We start from the raw sequence: 19,914 nt of genomic DNA on the forward strand, positions 1-19,914 counted from the left end.
TTAATTCTCGTGATAAAGATTGCAACATGTAATGATTTAAAGGAACTAGTTCCTGATTCTTTTCTTCAGTTTGTGAGTTGATTTTTAACACTTGAACATACAGCTACGAAATTTTTATCTGAGAAAGTCAAGTAAAACTAGATAATAAATTTATTCAAATGCGTATGATCTATTTTAAATTATTTTATTTCCAATAGAATAAGACAAATTAACCTTCACTTAATTTGGCTTTGAAGAAAATATTTCTAAACACAAAGATAGAAAGATGGCGTGATTAATGACAAAACAAGTTACTGCTAAGTAAAGCAGAACTATGGCGTGAGATTAATTATTATTATTACACGAAAACCGTGATTGTAAATTAACTTTTCTCTCTGATACCGGCTTTTTGTTTATTTTACTTATTAACCAACTTTCTTGAAGCTCCAAGGCTATTTAGGGTTATGAATATTGAGTATGTGATCTGTTGTCCAAAGTTCTCTCTATGATTGCACAAATACTGGAGGACTTGCCAATTATAAAGTTAACTGGCACGCACGGAAAAATGATGCTTTGTTTTTTCTGATAGAGGTGGCCTCACAGTCACGTTACATTTATTTTAAAGTACCCATGAATGCAGACAGTTAGATAAACGATCCATCATAAAAAAAAAAAGGTATCTAAGTTCAAAGCTGGTTTGAAGATGATATTCATATTGTTACGTCTCTGGTCGTTGGTTTGTTTCCTGTAAAAAATTTTTCCGATGAAACTTTAGCGACACAAGTCCTTTCTTAAATAAAACTGGTTTATTCTTTCTGAATACAACTTTGCAATGCACTTAATTTCCACAGTCGAGCTATAACAAACGCTATAATTCACAACGAACGTCTCACGTGCTCGACTCAACTGTCCATATCTATCTCTGTCTGCAGTTCAATTACACATTACATTGTTGCCGTCACTTCTTGGCGGCTTATATATACAAGAATACCGCATATCTAGTAACCTCTCGAGACTCCAGGAAGGGATGTGAACGTTCGAGAATATGCCGAGTTACTAGCGTCACATAACTCCCGCTGTCGTAACAATATGGTTATACAACAAAACTCTACCCCCTCCTCTCTATATAAGGCACGACCAAATATATAGAACATTTGGTAACTGTCGGTGATTTTTGTGCATTACCGAATTTCTGATTAAGGAGTGTTTTGGTCAACTTCACTGTTACACGATTTTGTTACCCATTACACACATGCCATGCAGACACACTTTTTCTTCATTTTCTTGTTTCGCCTTGTGATTAACATAACTTGTTGCTTTATCATTTCAGCCGTATTGACGCTGTACCTGATAAACATTCTTCTCTACGATGACGACAGTGCAACAATGATTTATCACGTCTTCACTATGGCTTGTTACTTCACTCCTATTTTGGGTGCAATATTAGCAGATTCATTGTTGGGGAAATACAAGTAAGGACAGTGTGCAAACCACAAGTTACGCTGGAAACGAACTTTCTATATTTCAGTTTACGTTTGCTTCTTACATGTAATGGGGGGGGGGGGAGAGCAAAATTCTTAACACTTTAAATTACTCCGAACTCGGATAAAAATTCACTCTGAAAATTCAATTTCAGAACTTGTAACAATTGTTAGTTTCTATTAAACTTTATATTGAAGAATATTCAAAAACTGTAGTATAGATCCCCCCCCCCCTCAACCACATATGTAGCTGTGCTCATGAAGTTTTAAACGTTTTTATGTGTTTAGGGTTAAATCAATCAGTTGGTGATTAAGAATAAGCTACCTTCCGAGGTTCGGATCTTAGATGTCGAACCAAAAAGTTTCATATTTTTATTGAATTTTATTAGTACAAAACATCAGAGTATCACATTAACGGGTAACAAACAATTAAGCTCTATTTCTAAGTTTATTCATTCTTTATCTATTTCAATTTCTACCTTGTATTTGGTAGGTCGGTTAAAACTGCCTAGTGGATCGGATATTCACAGCGGGAAAATGCAAACACAAATGATTCCATGCCAATGTTTAAGTTGGAATTTCGCGAGATGCACGAACTTGGACGCATTTCGAATGTTTAATGTGAACGAGGACCGGATTTTAGCCTTTTCATGAAATCAATTTGCTTTATTTAACAGTAATTTGGGATGCTGGTGACTATGCATTCTGATGATATTATTGAAACAGAAAGTCTCAGACAATTTTTACGTTGATCAAATCACTCTATAAAAGTGCTTCCTAATTAAAAAATAATAAGTATTTAAATTGACTTTTCTTCCTCAGTACAATCTCAGCTTCAAGATTTAAGATTCCTTTAGGTATTTCTTTTACCTTTTCTGTCTTTTTAGTGTTAGTTTACGAAAACAGTAGTATTGATTTCCTATTCTTTGTCGTTATTAAGTCGGTTATATTGTTAACACTACTACGTTACGTTGCTGTTTCTTTACTGTTTCCAGTATAAACCAACTTTAAATATTTCAAATAACTTTACTTTAAAATTTGAGATTTCTTACAATAACTATTTGATTCTCCTGGTTGTTTTCACTTTGGAATATTTACACTTATTTAACTTGTATTTCATTTTAATTTTATGCCAAATATAAAACATTCAGGCTTTTTTTATTCAAGATCTTTTCCCAACAACTTTATCTTATTTTAATTCTGATGTAAACTCTGAAGTAATACTTTGCTACTTGAATTTGTAATACGCTTTTTTCTTACACGCATCACTCAAATGTTTATTCTGTCAAATAACGTCACAGAAAAGTGTATTGGCTCAGCAGAAAAAATATAAACAGTATTAGCAAATAATATAATTTATTGTTAAGTAGACTCAAATGAAAACTCGGATATTCAAATAATACTAAAATGTTTTACTATCTTTTTTTAAAGATTTGTGAATATTCAACTCCTTAATTCCCTATTTATTTTTCTAGGACGATTCTGCATATCTCTATATTGCACGCAGTGGGTAACATCGTTCTAGCCCTGGCATCCATTCCCAACTTTCTACCAATGGCGTAAGTTTGCACACACACACTCTCCAAAGTTTGAATGTTATATTCTTTTTTTTAGTACGTCATGTAATCTTCATGAAATTCAATCAAAATTTTAATTAAACATAGTGTTACATCAAGTGCTTGTGAGCATCGAAGAAAAAAAAAACTTTATACAATTTACTGACAGAAGTTTCCAAATCGTCTAACAATAGGTAATAGTTACAAAGTCACTGCTTAACAATAGACAACACGTTTCAGAATAAAGTGTTTGAAAATCTCAATCATCTAGTAAGACTAACCATATATAGATAATTACTATGCATTGACGGATTTAGAGGGGGAGCAGCCCTTGTAATTACATAGGGGCCTAGAGCCCCAAAGAAGGAAGCTTCCAGCATCGCAGTATTACATGGGGCCTCAGAGGATCGAAATCGGCCCTGTCATCATGGGCATATCTTGTGGAGGAAAAAATATAGTGTTGTAACCATAGTAAATAATCACCATGGGGATGTCTTGTAGGCGGAAATGTGTTGTTATGTTGTAAACATCAATTAGATAATTACTATGAATGTGTCTTGCGGAAGGAAAACAGTTGTAATGTCGTATCTCGAGAGCAAATAATCACCATGGGTATGTCTTGTGGAAAGAAAAGTTTTGTAACACCAACTGGAGAGCAAAATCTTGCCTGTAGAATGATTGTATCTTACTGTCTTTCGTACAGGGTGATATCTATGATAGGACTTTTCATGGTAGCAGCAGGAACCGGGGGTATTAAACCATGTGTCTCAGCGTTCGGTGGAGACCAGTTTGGTCCAGGACAGGTAACTTTAACATTTTCAAATTTAAACTTAAAAAAAGTTGTTTGATTCTGCTATCAATCTTATAGTTTCATAGCAGTAGTTAGCACAAGAAAAATTATTTAGGATTCACAACTAAAGAATATTGTGTATGACATTGATGTTTCATAAGCGCATAATTACAGAACAATGAAGACGAACATAAGCATACATGAGATCCAGAATCCTATGAGAGGCTGTGATAAAGTATATATTTTGAATATATACTTGATCTACCTAAATCAAGATACAAAAATTCCTAAATATTCACCGCGTTTGGAGTTTTCTCCTGATGATACACAGCGAGTGAGTTGGTCTAGGGTTGAAGTCTAACCAGTACTTACTGAAACTCGGTTACAGTTCTTTTTGAAATTCCAACTGAAATGTCGGTTCCTTTTTGTAGAAACATTATTTTTTGTATTTCTTGCCAGTTCAATTTGAATTGTGGAAGAAGAAAATTTCAACTCCATACATTGGGAAGACAGGTTCTTGACAAAGGTACCTATACTTCGTTAAGACCTTCAACAAGGAATCAGTCACATTGGAAGACAATAAACATAGAGAGTCGGTTTCTAGTCAGCGTAACAAAAATTTAAAGATAAACAATATGTATACAAAAATGACGGCATAGAGAGAAATGGTTTTTAATCCTTTCTCCAAAAATGCACACGTTCAGTTTATTTTACATTATCTTTTTTACGTCAGGTTATTAGTGGATTTAAAAAGTAATTTCTGATACCTAACTGTGTATTACTTTACTGGTTGTTAAATGGTTGGTAGAAAAGCATAACATAGACTGTCGCGCGCATACTCTGTCTATGCATTAACTATACATTTTTCTATTTATTAAAGGAACGTGACCTTCAGAGGTTCTTCTCATTTTTCTATTTATCAATCAATGCCGGAAGTTTATTGTCTACTTTTTTGACTCCAATTTTAAGAGGTAAAAATAGATTTTGATATATATTTAGTAAAACGTGTGATTCTACACATTCTAAATAACTTAAATTTGTTTTAAAAACCATATTAGTATAAATTGTATTATTTTTAATGTAATAAACGCAAAAAAACAACAAATTCTGTATTAACATGAAAATGCTTTTTGTAGCTTTAAATTACAAAAACATTTGAATATTCCTTTTGTAACTGTACTGTCTTTTCTATAGTATCACGTCTTTAACTATGTTCTGTTATTGTGTTACATATTTAAATTCCTTATATAAGATGTTTTACAATAAAGATTATTAAACACTTTTAGTTAACAAAATATACACAAACTTACATATCTATCGTATGTAACATAAAATAACTTATTTTATATCAAAATTTGACGTCAGGCCCAAGCTTAATTGTCTAAAAACTGACTTAACGTTGAATGGCCTATTTCATACCAGTTACTGATGTTAGGTCTAAGGTTGGTTCGTTATCACTTTGTAACATCATCTGTTCATTTTTATATTAATAATTAATATCTTTAGTTCTAATATACATTAGACCTTAATTAAATAACTTATAACATATTTTTTTTTTCGTAAGTAATTCGTTTGATTTTGGAATACAATTTATTACGTCTACAGGATCATATCTTATACGAAGAGTACTTCAAAATAAATTAAACACACAGCAAACAGTTGCTCTTACGAATGGTTTGGTATTTTTCCGCCTTCCAGTTTTGTTTGTGTTTATAATTCAGGCCTACTTTATATAAATTACTGACTTTAGGTCTAATCTTAATTGGTCAAAAGCTAAGTTAACATAAAATGGCCTATTTTATATTAACTATCAAGCTTCATTGGTGAAAGCTAACTTAAAATTGAAGGGCATACTTTGTTACAATTAATAACATTAGGCCTAAGCTTAATTGTCTAAAACTAACTTAACATAGAATGGCCTATTTTACACTAACTACTGATGTTAGGTCTAGTCTTGGTTAGTTATAACTTTGTATAATTATATATTCATTTTTAAATTAATAATTAATATTTTTAGTTTTAATGTACATTAGACCTTAATTAAACAGTTTATAATAAGTATTTTGTAAGTAATTCATATTTTGGACATTTTTTAAAATTTTGGAATACATTTTATTATATCTACATGATTAGATCTTATATGAAGGTTGCCCCACAAAAAATCAAATGCACAGCAAATAGTTGCTCTTACGAATGCTTTCGTAGTTTTCTGCCTTGCATTTTTGCTTGTATTTACAACACAGGCCTATTTTATATCAATTACTAACGTTAGGCCTATGCTTAATTCATCGAAAGCTAACATCAAATTGAAGGGCCTACTTTATATCAATTACTGACGCTAGGCCTAAGCTTAGTCAAAAACTAATTTAATATGAAATGGCCTATTCTTTACTAATTAATTATGTTAGACTAAAGCTTAATTGGTGAAAAACTAACTTAAAAGTGAAGGGTGTACTTTGTCTCATTTACTGACGTTAGGCCTAAGCGTAGCTTGTGAAAAAGTAATTTAACATAATGGCCTATTTTATACTAATTACTGATGTTAGGCCCAAGCTTAATTGGTCAAAATAAAAACACTAAAAAGTAAAGGGTCTACTTTGGTTCAACTACTTACGGTAAGCCTAAGTTTAGGTGGTCAAAAACTAATTTAGCATAGCATGACCTATTTTTTATTAAATACGCACGTTAGGTCTAGTCTTTGTTAGTTATAACTTTGTATAATTATCTACTTGTTTTTATATTAATAATCAATATTTTTAATTCTAATGTACATTAGACCTTAATTAAACAGTTTAAAAAAGTTTTTATGTAAGTAATTCTTATGTTGAACTTAATTCTTTTGATTTTGCACTACAATTTATTATGCCTAAAAGATCATAGCTTATATGAAACATTACCTCAAAAGAAATCGGACACAAAGCAAAGAGATGCTCTTACGAATGCTTACGTATTTTTCCCCTTGTATTTTTGCTTATGTTTATAACTGAAGCCTATTTGATATCAATTACTGACGTTAAGCCTATGCTTAATTGGTCAAAAGCTAACTTCAAATTGAGAGGCCTACTTTATATCACTTACTGATGTTAGGCCTAAGTTTAGTTGGTCAAAAACTAATTTAACATAGTGGCTCATTTTTTACTAATTACTGATGTTAGGCCTAAGCGTAATCGGTGAAAAGCTAACATAAAATTGAAGGGCATACTTTGTTACAATTAATTACATTAGGCCTAAGCTTAGTTGTTTAAAACTAACTAAACAGAGAATGGCCTATTTTATACTAACTATTAACGTTAGGTCTAGTCTTTTAAAATTATCTATTCATTTTTATACTGATAATTAATATTTTAATTTTAATGTACATTAGACCATAATAAATTAATTTATATTCTGTTTTACGTAAGTAATTCGTATGTTGAACTTAATTCTTTTGATTTTGGAATAAAATTTATTACGTCTACAAGATCATATCTTATATGAAGAGTATTTCAAAATAAATGAAACACACAGCAAACAGTTGCTCTTACGAATGGTTTGGTATTTTTCCGCCTTCCAGTTTTGTTTGTGTTTATAACTGAGGCATACTTTTATAAATTACTGACTTTAGGCCTAATCTTAATTGGTCAAAAGCTAAGTTAACATAGAATGGCCTATTTTTATACTAAGTGCTGACGTTAGGCTTAAGCTTAATCAGTCAAAAGTTAGCCTTAAAATTGAAGGGTCTACTTTGTATCGATTACATTAATTGGCCAAAAGCTAATTTAGCCTGAAGCTTAATTTATCAAAAGGTAGCGTAAAATAGAAGGGCCTGCATTGTATTAATGAATAACATTAGGCCTAAACTTAATTGTCTAAAACTATCTTAACAGAATAGTCTACTTTACTGATGGCAGCACCTCGAAATCTTAACAGAGAGAAAAATGTTAATTATGTTTCCCCATAATCTCACGTGTGTGTATTTATATTTGTTCTTTTACAAACCTTTCATCCTCTTTTGGAAGAGATAATTCTGATTGTCTTTGTAACTTTACTGATGTGCATAACACAAATACTAAATCATAGCTATACCTGTTTTTTTAGAAAAGCTGAGACTGTTATTTACTGTGTGTCTTTTCAGCCGACGTAACATGCTTTGGAGATGATACGTGTTACTCACTGGCTTTCGGAATCCCTGCAGTTTTGATGGTCGTTGCCTTAAGTAAGTACTTTCTCGTTCTTTTGATGTTGTCTCATTATTATTTTTCCATTGTAAATATATCATATACTATTGCTTTTAAAGTAGATTTCAATTTTCTTACCAAAAAATTTTAATCCATTATTGGAACACTTGTTATACAATATCAAATATTAAATTTTCCAACTATGGTATAGAATTTAGTATTCAGTAAGGATAAACTAGAAATACAGATCAGTTATGATCAAAGCCTTTATTATTCGGGGCCAGGTATGACTCATTGATTAGCGTGTTCGGAATATGTGAATACGCTGTCCGCACTTTAAAGCCCCTGAATACACTACAAGAGTGACGATCAAATCCCACTATTCCGTCAGCCAAGAGTAGACCAAAATTTGGCAGTGGGTGCTGTTGAATAGCTACTTTTCTGTAGTTCATCTTTGCGCAAGAATTCTAAACTAGCAAGTTTATGAAGTAGTACAAGAAAAAGAGGTATGACTGGATTAGAACTAACATCTCGTCTTGATGGGTTGCTGCTTTAACCAGATCCAACCAAATTCGAACATTAAAAGCTACAGTATTTTTTTTCACTTCCTTTCTTATTACGTTTCTTGTTTTTGTCAAATAAGATATATTAAATCATAGTTTTTATAGTGTTTAAAACAGCTTTCCATTCATTACGCGATTATATTCTACCATCGTCATATTTTACTTGTAGAGAAATACCCAATAAACATCTCGCCCTTTCAACTATGGAGGCGTTATAATTTGACGGTAAATTCCAGTTTTCGTTGGTAAAGAGTAGCTCAAGAGTTAGCAGCGTCGACTAGCTGTCTTCCATCTAGTTTATCTTATCATTTTAAAATTGTGGTCGGTTAGCACAAATAGTCCTCTAGCGGCATTGAGCGAAATTCTAAACAAACAAACAAATTGACAGTGTATTTTATGGTATTTGTCGTACAATAGTTCTTCATGTTTCGCTTGATTAACATGCTTTATATTATATTACAATGATAGCCAATTTTACTATATTGTTTACTCTTCTTGTTTCGCTTGTGTGATGTACTTACATGAGTTTAATATAATTTCAGTTTTATTCATTGTGGGGCGTCCTCTGTACAAAATGTTTCCTCCGCAAGGAAACATATTGATCAAAGTGGTGAAATGTATTATTGTAAGTATTATTTTATTGCTATGTAGGTATCCGTATTGTGAGCTAAGTACCTCTGCAATAGGGTCTGGTCGTGGCCTAATAGTTACTATGTCCGAACTGATCTGTACTTAAGCACAGTGTAAAATGATCAATAATAAAACGCTATGAAAGACAACTTTACCATTTACTAACTTCTAATTAATCAAGTTTTAATCGGTGGACTACAGTCTATGTTTATTGATGAAAGATTAACCTAAACATATATAAATATCTAACTTCAGAAGTATATGAACATCCGAGAAATGTTTTTGATTTTCTTTACTGCCAAATGTTGATATCAGTTAAAACTTACTCAGCTAGCTCGTTTAAAAACAACTATATGAAGAACCTTATCTTAAATATACAATCTACTTCTTTAACATGAAACGTTCTGTATTTTAACAAGAAGAGACAGTTGTTCAGCAGTTTTTGTAAAGCTTATACAGTAAATGTTTTAGTTTAAAAGTTATTCTTACATGTTAAGCCTAACAAAGACTGCAAATAGAGGGTCGTAACGTTGTTTTATAAACACAAGAGTTAAGGCTAAAATACGGCGGTTTGAAACTCGTATTACAAGCGAACCTAGAGTAATTTTTGAATCTCTAAATGGTTTACAGACTTTTGGAAATGTTAACTTGATGATGTGCGTAATGTTAAACTGCCCTGTTTACTGAATGATCAAAAACTACGAGTTAAAATGTGATGTGCGAAAACATTAATATGAAAATATTATATTTTAAAGTTGTTTTTGTATTATTGCAATCACTTTATAATATAAAACACTTTAGTTTTTTAGTTACATTCATAATCATTCATTATTTTTCAGCATGCCTTAAAACGACGAATCAGAGCTAGATCAGAAGGAATAACGAAAGATCATTGGTTGAACTATGCTGATGATATGTATGACGTAAGTAGTATATAGTTTAATATAGTTCGATGATAATAAAAATCAACGTCATTTAAACGTAACGCTTGATTTACATTTAAAAAGTACCGGATCCATGCTGGAGGGTGATGGTGGGGATTTTGAGTTTTGAAAGAGATCAGTGTGAAAGTTATTTAGGCTAATATGTGTGATGGGGCTGGAGAGAGATAATATAGTTAGTTATGTCAGTCTAATATCAATTCCTACTGCAAACCTGGCGGTCGTAAAAAATAAAATAGAATGTAAAACATGTTTCAACAGAAATGAAACACTGCTTCAATCCATTCTTCTGATCTCACAGCTTTAATAACTATATGTGTTAGGCTTATTTTACATGTTATACATTCCAGACTCAACTGATTGAAGACGTGAAAGCTATATTGTGGGTATTACTTCTGTTCATTCCACTCCCAGTATTTTGGGCTCTTTATGATCAACAGGTAAAACTGCTAAGCTATTTTGTTCACAAATTGTCTATATAGGCAGTGCCCTCTATTGACATCTTTTTATACAATTTTATACTCGCGTCTGACAATATGTCTTCAGATTGTTTAAACTTAAACTAGTTTTAAAACAGAATATTTTGCATTAAAACTTTTTTTAAACTGTATTAAATAAACCTCTTTGTTTTCTTAAAGAATGCAGTAGCCATTACAACAGTTTTCCCCTCTGTATTAGACATCTATAATATTTTAAGATGGAGAATTTACTTGCAACACAACCATTTCTGCTTACCTCGTCGTCCTTTTACAGAACATCATAAAATGTCCAACCCGTTTCAAAGCTTTTTGTTATTTAATATATATTTACAAATCAGTTCAGTTATTAATATAATCCAAAAAAATATCTATAAAGCTAGCTTATTAAATATGGACATTAGACTAAAACACTCAGGAAATTGGGCTTAACTAAGATACTAAAAAAATACCGCCATTACCGCTTATCTTGTCTTAATTAATTTTACAGTTTTTCAGCAATTTTACAGTATTTAAGGAATGTAAGCTTGACAGTTTTTCAAAGTAAGCATAATTAAAAAATTCACAATACATGTTGACAATACTGTAAATTTCTTGAATTTTTTAAATACTCAGGGCTCTAGATGGACACTGCAAGCTATTCAAATGGACGGGCAACTGGTGAGCAAATTTTTTAATATTTACGTAAAATTAAGACCTTATTACTGAGCACCTCAACGCCATTTGGAGTTACCTATTCTTATAAACTCCAACACTATTATGTGTTAAGAATTCTAACTATGAACTGACGAAACATGGATTTTTAGAAATAGTAAACTTTTTTGAAAATAAATTTTTACTTTTAATTTCGTGTTCAGAACAGTGTTTTTATTAGTTGAGAGATAGCTGCAATAGTGTTTGTATATCATTATTTTAGTTAATAAAATGTAAATATTAATAAATTTCAAATTGTTCAATGATGCAAATGCACAGCTGGTAATGTTACCTTGAATAGTAAAAAATGTGAAGTTCAGAAACTACTCATAACGGGAATATAAAAACACCTTATAGTAAGAAGCAAGTCTAAAGATCTTTAGTATCAGTTAATCGAAATTATCAGAAATATACATAAACTTCAGTATAAATCATATATTAAAATATCGAGAAATATATATAGAAATTTGGGCACAAATTATATCAAATAAGCAGGAATATACATAAAATTCAGCATAAATATATCAAATAACCAGGAATATACATAAAATTCAGCATAAATATATCAAATAACCAGGAATATACATAAAATTCAGCATAAATATATCAAATAACCAGGAATATACATAAACTTCAGTATAAATCATATATTAAAATATTGAGAAATATATATAGAAATTTGGGCACAAATTATATCAAATAACCAGGAATATACATAAAATTCAGCATAAATTGTATCAAAATAACCAGTAACGAACAAAAATCTCAACATAAATTACAGCAAAACAACCAGAACTATAAGTTATATCAAGACTATGTGTACAAAGTGAGGCACATATGATAGATTATAGAATGATTACGTTTTAAGGAGTCTTCGAATTAATAATCTTATATAAGAGTCATTTTGTGTATCTCATTACCTATTCTTTGTTTGGTTTAAATAGGGGGGATTCATCATGAAGCCTGACCAGATGCAGGTTATCAACCCATTTTTGATAATCATATTCATACCACTTTTTGAATACATTATTTACCCACTGTTTGCCAAGTGTAACCTTTTGATCAGGTGAGAACACGTTGTATTTTGTCTTTATGCAAGAGATAAACTGGCTATTAGATGGATATAGATTTAAGTTTCAAGTAAATAAATATAAACCAGGATAATTTCTCTCTACAGACCTCTTCAGCGAATCACTCTTGGTGGACTTTTAACTGCTATATCTTTTGTGATTGCTGGGTTCCTACAGATCAGAATTGAGGTAAAGTTTTTGCGTGTTTGAATTTAGATTTGTTAAAATTTTCTTGCGTTTGAATGGAGAAAAAACAAACAAAAACGAACTGCCAAATGTAAGAGTATAATAAAATACAACTTACAAATAGTATGTTTTCTCTAGACTCACAAGGTAATATCAATCTCAAGTCATAATAACTGTCCAGCAGTTTTTTCCTCTTCAGATTAGTTTATGGAATTTGATCGTGTTATATACACTCGTATTTTTAATTTATTCGATATAATAATTATTAATTTCCGATTGTGCTCAAATAAAATGGTTTTGTCTATCTAGCGATTCATTAGAAACAGTTGGGTTTGCTTTCTTTACATGGATAGGATATTTTGAGGGCTTAGGAAAATATACTAATAGTAACTAAAAACAATCCAGCCAACACGTAATTTTCATAAAATGTGCTTGTTTATTGCAGGGCTCATTAGATAACCAATTTATTAAATGCTAAGTTGTGAATCATTTTATTGAATCAAAAAATTATAAGTGAAACACTTAAAAACTGGCATTCCACTCTTTTCATTTATTTCCTAAAAGAATACTTTGCCCGTTATTCCTTCGTCAGGATTCAGCCAGGTGGCGCTGATCAACACAGCTCCATGCTCTGTGAGCATTAAAAGTGATATACTGGAAACCAAGTTAGCATTTAACCAGGTAAAACTTTAACTTTTTAAAGAACATAATTACTTAGTGAACCAGGTAAAAATAACTTTTAAAGACCATAATTACTAAATGAACCAGGTAAAAATAACTTTTTAAGTAACATAATTACTAAGTGAACCAGATAAAACTTTAACTTTTTAAATACCATAATTACTAAGTGAACCAGGAAAAAATTTAACTTTCTAAATAACATAGTTACTAAGTGAACCTGTTAAAAATAACTTTTAAAGACCATAATTACTAACTGAAACAGGTAAAACTTTAACTTTTTAAAGAACGTAATTATCAAATGGACCAGGAAAACTTTAATAACTTTATAATAATATAACATAATAACTACTAATTTTAATTTCTACGTGTTACCTTTCATGCCATACAGAGTTCTGTGTTAGTATTATCATTCTATAATCAAGAGGTTTGGCTTCCTCTACTTAGATTTCGTAAGACTAAATTTGTGACTTAATTTGGTTTCTCCTTTTTTTTTACACTATTTTCATTTAAAGGTCAATTATACCAGCAATTTTTGGCGGCTATTTTTCAATTTTCAAGGTTGTACAGATGACACTAATGTTTTACTAATACATTTAGAAAATGATGTAATTATTCGGAAAAATTCATAGAATTAGTTACAAGGTTATTTTGAAATAAAATTCATATTGTTCGATAAAATTAAAGCAAATTGTTAAATTTTTGTCACAGAAATGTTTATTTTTATTCAATAGAACTCAAACATAACATTCTAAGGATCTTACAGTATTCTAATTGTATCTACTTGACCTTTTTTTTTCAGTTAGTAGATTTAACGAAAAAGAAATGACACAATAGTGCTTTATTGTCTGTTTATGTTTTCGTTTTAAATGCTTAGCGTAAACTAAGACTGCAAAAGTAGAACTTAAATTAACACTTTAATTTACATTCTGGCATTCTCTAGGTGGCGCTAAAATCGCACAGGAAAGCTTACATTAAACGAGTATAGGTGGCGCTATGCGATATAAGAAAACGAAATTCTAATGTTTTTGTCATACGAGAAATTAGAGGTGTATTGCAATAAATATAATTGTTTATTTTATATTCTGTATTAATGTAAATGTAATTCATATCGTGTCATTTTCTTCATTGTGTTCGTCTAGATTTTTTTAAAAATTATATCATGACCTCAATTTGATCTTAACTATTTCTAGATGTATGTAGTAAAGGATATCAAGTCAGGCGTACCGCACAACCTGACATTCACCCCTGCACCAGGAGAATGTGAAGTCCAGCTGGCATCAATCGATTATGTTATCCAGACAGCAAGTAAAGGCATACACGTCCTGATGGTGACCTCTGACCTTTCTAAGTTATTAATACACCAGGTCAGTTATGTTTTTTAAATATCAGATACCCTCTGACCACTAGAGTACATAAGGCATCGTTATATTAAATAATCCTGGTGATCTCTGAGCTCCTATTATTACTTATATTAGGTTTGTACTGTTTCATATCAAGGATAGTACACCCCGTTGAGACTGTTAATATATAAGTATAATATAGGGATGGCAATGCCAAAAAAATATAGAAACAAGGTAGGGATTAATGCACAAAAATACAAAAAAAACGTACATAAGTAGCCAGTAAGTACCGAGTCAATCTTACGGTTATTAGCCATTGTAAATTATTATTATTATTATTATTAGCCATTTAAATACTTTTATTAAAACCTGAATTCATACATTTCATCTCTACCTTGTTTCTGTACTTTTTGGCATTGCTATTCCTACATAATACTTAATTGTTACAATTTTTTTATTACTTATTTCCCTACTTTTCTTTTTAAACAATTTTATTGAAGTAGGTTAACAAGTGAATATTTGTATAATTCAATGGTAATATATGATAATTTTGACTTCTTGGGACTTAATTTTGAGGAGCCTACAGTAAGGAAAAAACATATGAAAAAAAGGTATAGCTGTATCATCCCTATATTTATGTTTGTATTCTTTTTGGCACTGACATCCCTTCATCATTTTATATTTACAAAATGTTCTTATTACTTGTTTTGTGACGTTTTTTTACCCTGACTGAAAGTTAACGTATTCTAAGAATGTGTGTAGTAAAATTTAATATTATGTGTTTTGATCTATTTTTTTACTCCTTCACTTCATACATAATATAGGGGTTGGCTCCCTAAAGACACCGATTGTATAGTGTACAAAGCATTCAGTATTCTGCATGTTACAGTCATCTAATGTTTATCTATTGTTGGCTAATAATTTCTTTTTCACTATGTACTTAATCTTTTTAAAGGAACACCGTATTTCCATTAGAAAGCTAACATCGAGGGGTAATGATAACATTGTTTAAACTAGAACTATATTTTTTTTTAGTTCATACTAAACACTGAAATGATTAGTAACAGCCTATTACCAAGTGCTCTTAAAATTCGTTTCTGTCATACTAAAGCCATTGCGAAATCCTCACACATTTTTTGGCTAACGTGGGAAAAGAAAAAATAAAGACGAACACTTTGACTGTTTAGCTAGTTTCCAGTTCTCCATTTTAGCAACACTTTTCAATAATATTGGGAGTCTCACAAAGCAGTGAAACACTCGATAATAGCAATTAGGTGCTCAAATAAGTCTATAACTCAACTTTAGCATTTATTTATAAACATCATAGAGTAATAGATTGAATCCGGCAGCCATTTTTTTTTCTTGGCCCATGTCTACATACAGCGTTTAGTGACTAATGTGGCAAATATCTGTGATGGTAAACCTGGTAAGTAAAGTCCGATTTGGGGGATCTTTCACCACATAAGCGAATTTTAACTTCTTGTATAAGGTTCTTAGAGATTTTATATTTAAAGGTTCCGCCCCAGCGTAATTAAAAAACATTGTTACTTTAACAGTTTCAATAACGTGTACACAAGTTCTAACAAGAACAATTTGCCGGTTCGCTGGTTCTTTTGAATAGTGAGCAAGAAAATAATAATTAATAATATATGTTGTTAAATAAATAAATGATATAACGTTAAATACTCCTTATCCTAATTCTGATGTATTGTGACTGAAATAAAAAAATTATGAAAAATTACATTTCACCGACTTAATCCAGTTCACATTGTAACGGTTGACTTGTTGTCAAGTAATTTGCTAACATTTCAGCCACTACTATGTCTGCTGTATTCCAGCGAGTCTAAAGAGTATCACCGAAAAGCCTCGTCGGCACTGGATATAGTATATTTGGTGTGGTTCAGGTATTATTATATACACTCTTCTCAGTAATAATACACCTTTTAGTTAAGATAGTTCGTAGAGTAAATATGAAGTTAGCAACATCCCTAAGCTCCAAGTTTCATTTTTATTCATAGGTTACAGATTCATTGGAGAAACCAGAGAATGGGGATTCAAATATTCGAATTTTGTATAGTTTTCCATCGAACTTGAACACTTTGGTGTCAAACAATGGCACATTTAAGCTAAGTGGACCAAACGACTACGAATTACCTATCCAAAACTCCAGTATTTTATACGACACTTCAGAAGCGGTTGGAAGTACAGAGTATACAAGAGTATTATCAGGAGTGTAAGTATGGTACTGGTATTTTCGACTGTCAGGAGAAGTAAGAACGCTACTGGAAATGTCAGTAAAAGCTGGAGATTCTTATGGATGAATCTGCTGTGCTGTGATTCTCAAGTGTTTAGACGACTTATTTCAGCCTTCTCTAAAATCTTATCAAAGCCATCAAAAAATCTTTTTAGCCAATATATATACATAGGATAAACGTATAAAGAAATCAACAGTGTTTAAGTTTCTTTAGAGCGATTTTCTGTCAAAACATTTAAAAGCAAGTTGAGTGATTCTAAAGATTTGGCGAAGCACCTAGGAGCTAGACCTGGGTAGTTTATTACATCTAAACAGTTAAAAGTAACAGTTATTCCCGTTATACCCTCTAGAAATAGTAGAATGTAATCATTTTACTTGAAACCTTCGGTACTTGGTGAAACTCCGTGATTCAAAAAAAAAGAAAAATGACGTTATATGTTTAAGCCTAAAATCTTTCACGCTTTTAGTGGTGGCGCGATCTTCCCAGTTAAATTGCAAACAACTTTTACACATCTTTTATCCACGACAATACGTGAAGCAAACCACTAACGTGTACGTGTTACAAGAAATGTACCTTTGGTCACGTGGGGTATTTACCTATAGGTGTTGTATATGTTGTTATTTATTTTTTGTCTCTTGACGTTTTAGAGTATATCTAATTTTTATCGTTCTGCTGTTCACATTAGCCAGTATGGAGTGATTTTTTTTTCTCTTTGTGGAAGTAAAACTATTATTATTTTTTAAATAAATCCCTTGGTTTGAAGTAGTTATTGAGCTTGACTACTTCAATTACACCAAACAATGATTTATTTTTCTATTTGAGTACTTGTTGAGATAAATGTAACAGATTCGAGGATTGGACACTGAAAGTGCTCTTCAATTAAGACGGGAAGGTATTCACCAACTGAACGAGAACAAAAGAAGAAACTGATTTAAATATTAGTGTATGTATTCCTTTGGTAAGCTTGCTAATCCTACTCACAGCGCAGATAGTCCATTGTGTAGCTTTGTGCTAAATCAACAGTAGAGCCGTAGATGAACAATGTTGGGTATATGTAGAGGTTCGGGATTAAAGTCTTGTTCCTCCTTGTTTTATCCAACTTATCTCCGTGTCACCAAACGTGCTCGCCCTTTTCAGCCGTGGGGGCGTTATAAAGTGTCGGTCAATCCCACTATTCGTTGGTAAAAGAGTAGCTCAAGAGTTGGCGGTGGGTGACGATGACTAGCTGCCTTCCCTCTAGTCTTACACTACTAAATTAGGGACGACTAGCGCAGATAGCCCAAGAGTTGGCGGTGGGTGATGATGACTAGCTTCCTTCCCTCTAGTCTTACACTACTAAATTAGGGACGACTTGCGCAGATAGCCCTCGTATAATTTTGCGCGAAAATCATAAAAAAACCAAACTAATTATCCAACATGAAATAAAAAAGGAGTGTATGGTAGTTTAGATGTGGGACGTTTTGAGTTGAAGAACCCACACTTATTTCTAAAACGTAATTTTAAATGTAAGTTATTTTTAACTTGTGAGGCTTACGAAACAATTAAATACAAAAAATATCTGTGGTTCGGGTTTCGATACCCGCGGGCCACAGCACTGATAGCCCATTGTGTAGCTTTGTGTTGAAAAATAAATAAAAAAAGGACAGAAGTACTAGATCGGGCCTGGCAAGGCCTTGGTGGCATGTTGCCATCTGGGCCAGCCACCCATCTGGCTGTGAAAATTCTTGGCTTACACAAAAATATCGGCCTACCCCAAGCTAGTTGGGATTCAGGTCGTTATGGAGAAGAAAACAGCTATTACAGCAACACTCCTTATTTCAATTTAAATCGTGCGTACTTGAGTTTTCCGGTGTGACAAACCACATCAAATTCCACTTCAGTCATTTTTGGGTAAGATTTGTATTGGGAAACACTCCTCTCATTACATTTTTACACTACTATTAGTTTCTACACTAGTGTTAGTTTCTATTAGAAGTTTCGTGAAAATCGACTGTGCTTCAACGTCTCTGATTTTCAACTGACAACATAATGATTAGCTGCCCTGGACTGTGAATCTGAGGATTCGCTTCGTCAGTTGAAAATCAGAGACGTCGACATAGATTAGCTGTCCTGGACTGTGACTCTGAGGATTCGCTTCAACGTCTCTGATTTTAAACAGACAACATAGTGATTTGCTGCCCTGGACTGTGAATCTGAGGGTTTAATATTAAGGTTCCTTTTCAACAACTATCCTGCATTATGTTCTGTGGCTGTATCATTATGACTTTTCTTGCCCAAATATCACCCAAAACATTATGTCTTAGGCCGAGTGTGGCCCAGTGGTTGACGAGCCAGACTATTGGTTTGTGGGTGAGTTTTAAGAGTAACTGCCAAATGCCACTACTTGGTCTGACAAGAGTAGCCCAAGATTTGGCAGTGGGTGATATTGATGGGCTGTTTCTTTGCCTCTAGTCGATCACTTCAAAATTAAGAACGCAAATAGCTCATGATCATCTTTGCGCGCAAATCTTGAAACAAAACAAATGAACTACAGAAGTGTTTATGTAATTGGATTAAAAATATATTTCAAAGCGATTCTTACGGTAATATTTGTGATAGTGAATGTTGCATGATATGAGATTTTAAAGTTGTTTTTTTCGTTACGAAATGAATACCTCCACCCTAAACCCTGTAACATAGCAGTATTAATTACAAATCGATCTCTCCTTAAAATCCTTTAGGTATTCATTACATTTGCCAGTAGCCAATTCTTCAGAATTTAGTGTAAAACTACCAAGTTTCGAGTTGAAGATGGGCGGAGGTTACATTTTGACGGTGGCACCTGACAAGACATTTGAGGTAAGTTAACCTCTGTATGGATAAAACATTTGATAAAACAAGTAAGAAGCTTAAAATAGTAAACACTAAAAGGGCTACTGACATTTTGTAGTGTTAGTTCCTTGTTAATATCATCTCGTTACAGACATTTTGTAGTGTTAGTTTCCTATTAATATCATCAGGTTATTTACATTTTGTAGTGTTAATTCCCTATTAATATCATGAGGCTACTGACATTTTGTGGTATTAGTTTCTTGTTAATCTCGTGAGGCTACTGACATTTAGTGTTCCATCTGTTC

General features: G+C 32.0%; 1 protein-coding gene across 1 annotated transcript in view; it reads left to right on the plus strand.

The window, feature by feature from the left end:
- Nucleotides 1–1,236: 1,236 nt before the first annotated feature.
- The window catches only part of LOC106474098 (solute carrier family 15 member 1-like), a 21,989-nt gene continuing 3,311 nt past the window's right edge, over nt 1,237–19,914 (plus strand). Inside the window, exons 1-16 of the mRNA XM_022402481.1 lie at nt 1,237–1,451; nt 2,936–3,019; nt 3,720–3,819; nt 4,687–4,777; nt 7,921–8,001; nt 9,069–9,151; nt 9,996–10,079; nt 10,448–10,537; nt 11,189–11,233; nt 12,211–12,332; nt 12,444–12,525; nt 13,087–13,203; nt 14,394–14,567; nt 16,562–16,776; nt 19,519–19,636; nt 19,842–19,858. Of these exons, the coding sequence (XP_022258189.1) occupies nt 1,237–1,451; nt 2,936–3,019; nt 3,720–3,819; nt 4,687–4,777; nt 7,921–8,001; nt 9,069–9,151; nt 9,996–10,079; nt 10,448–10,537; nt 11,189–11,233; nt 12,211–12,332; nt 12,444–12,525; nt 13,087–13,203; nt 14,394–14,567; nt 16,562–16,776; nt 19,519–19,636; nt 19,842–19,858 (1,718 nt within the window). The remainder of the gene's footprint in view (nt 1,452–2,935; nt 3,020–3,719; nt 3,820–4,686; nt 4,778–7,920; nt 8,002–9,068; nt 9,152–9,995; nt 10,080–10,447; nt 10,538–11,188; nt 11,234–12,210; nt 12,333–12,443; nt 12,526–13,086; nt 13,204–14,393; nt 14,568–16,561; nt 16,777–19,518; nt 19,637–19,841; nt 19,859–19,914) is intronic.

Source organism: Limulus polyphemus, unplaced genomic scaffold (genome assembly GCF_000517525.1).
Source record: "Limulus polyphemus unplaced genomic scaffold, Limulus_polyphemus-2.1.2 Scaffold6817, whole genome shotgun sequence".
NCBI lineage: Eukaryota > Metazoa > Arthropoda > Merostomata > Xiphosura > Limulidae > Limulus > Limulus polyphemus.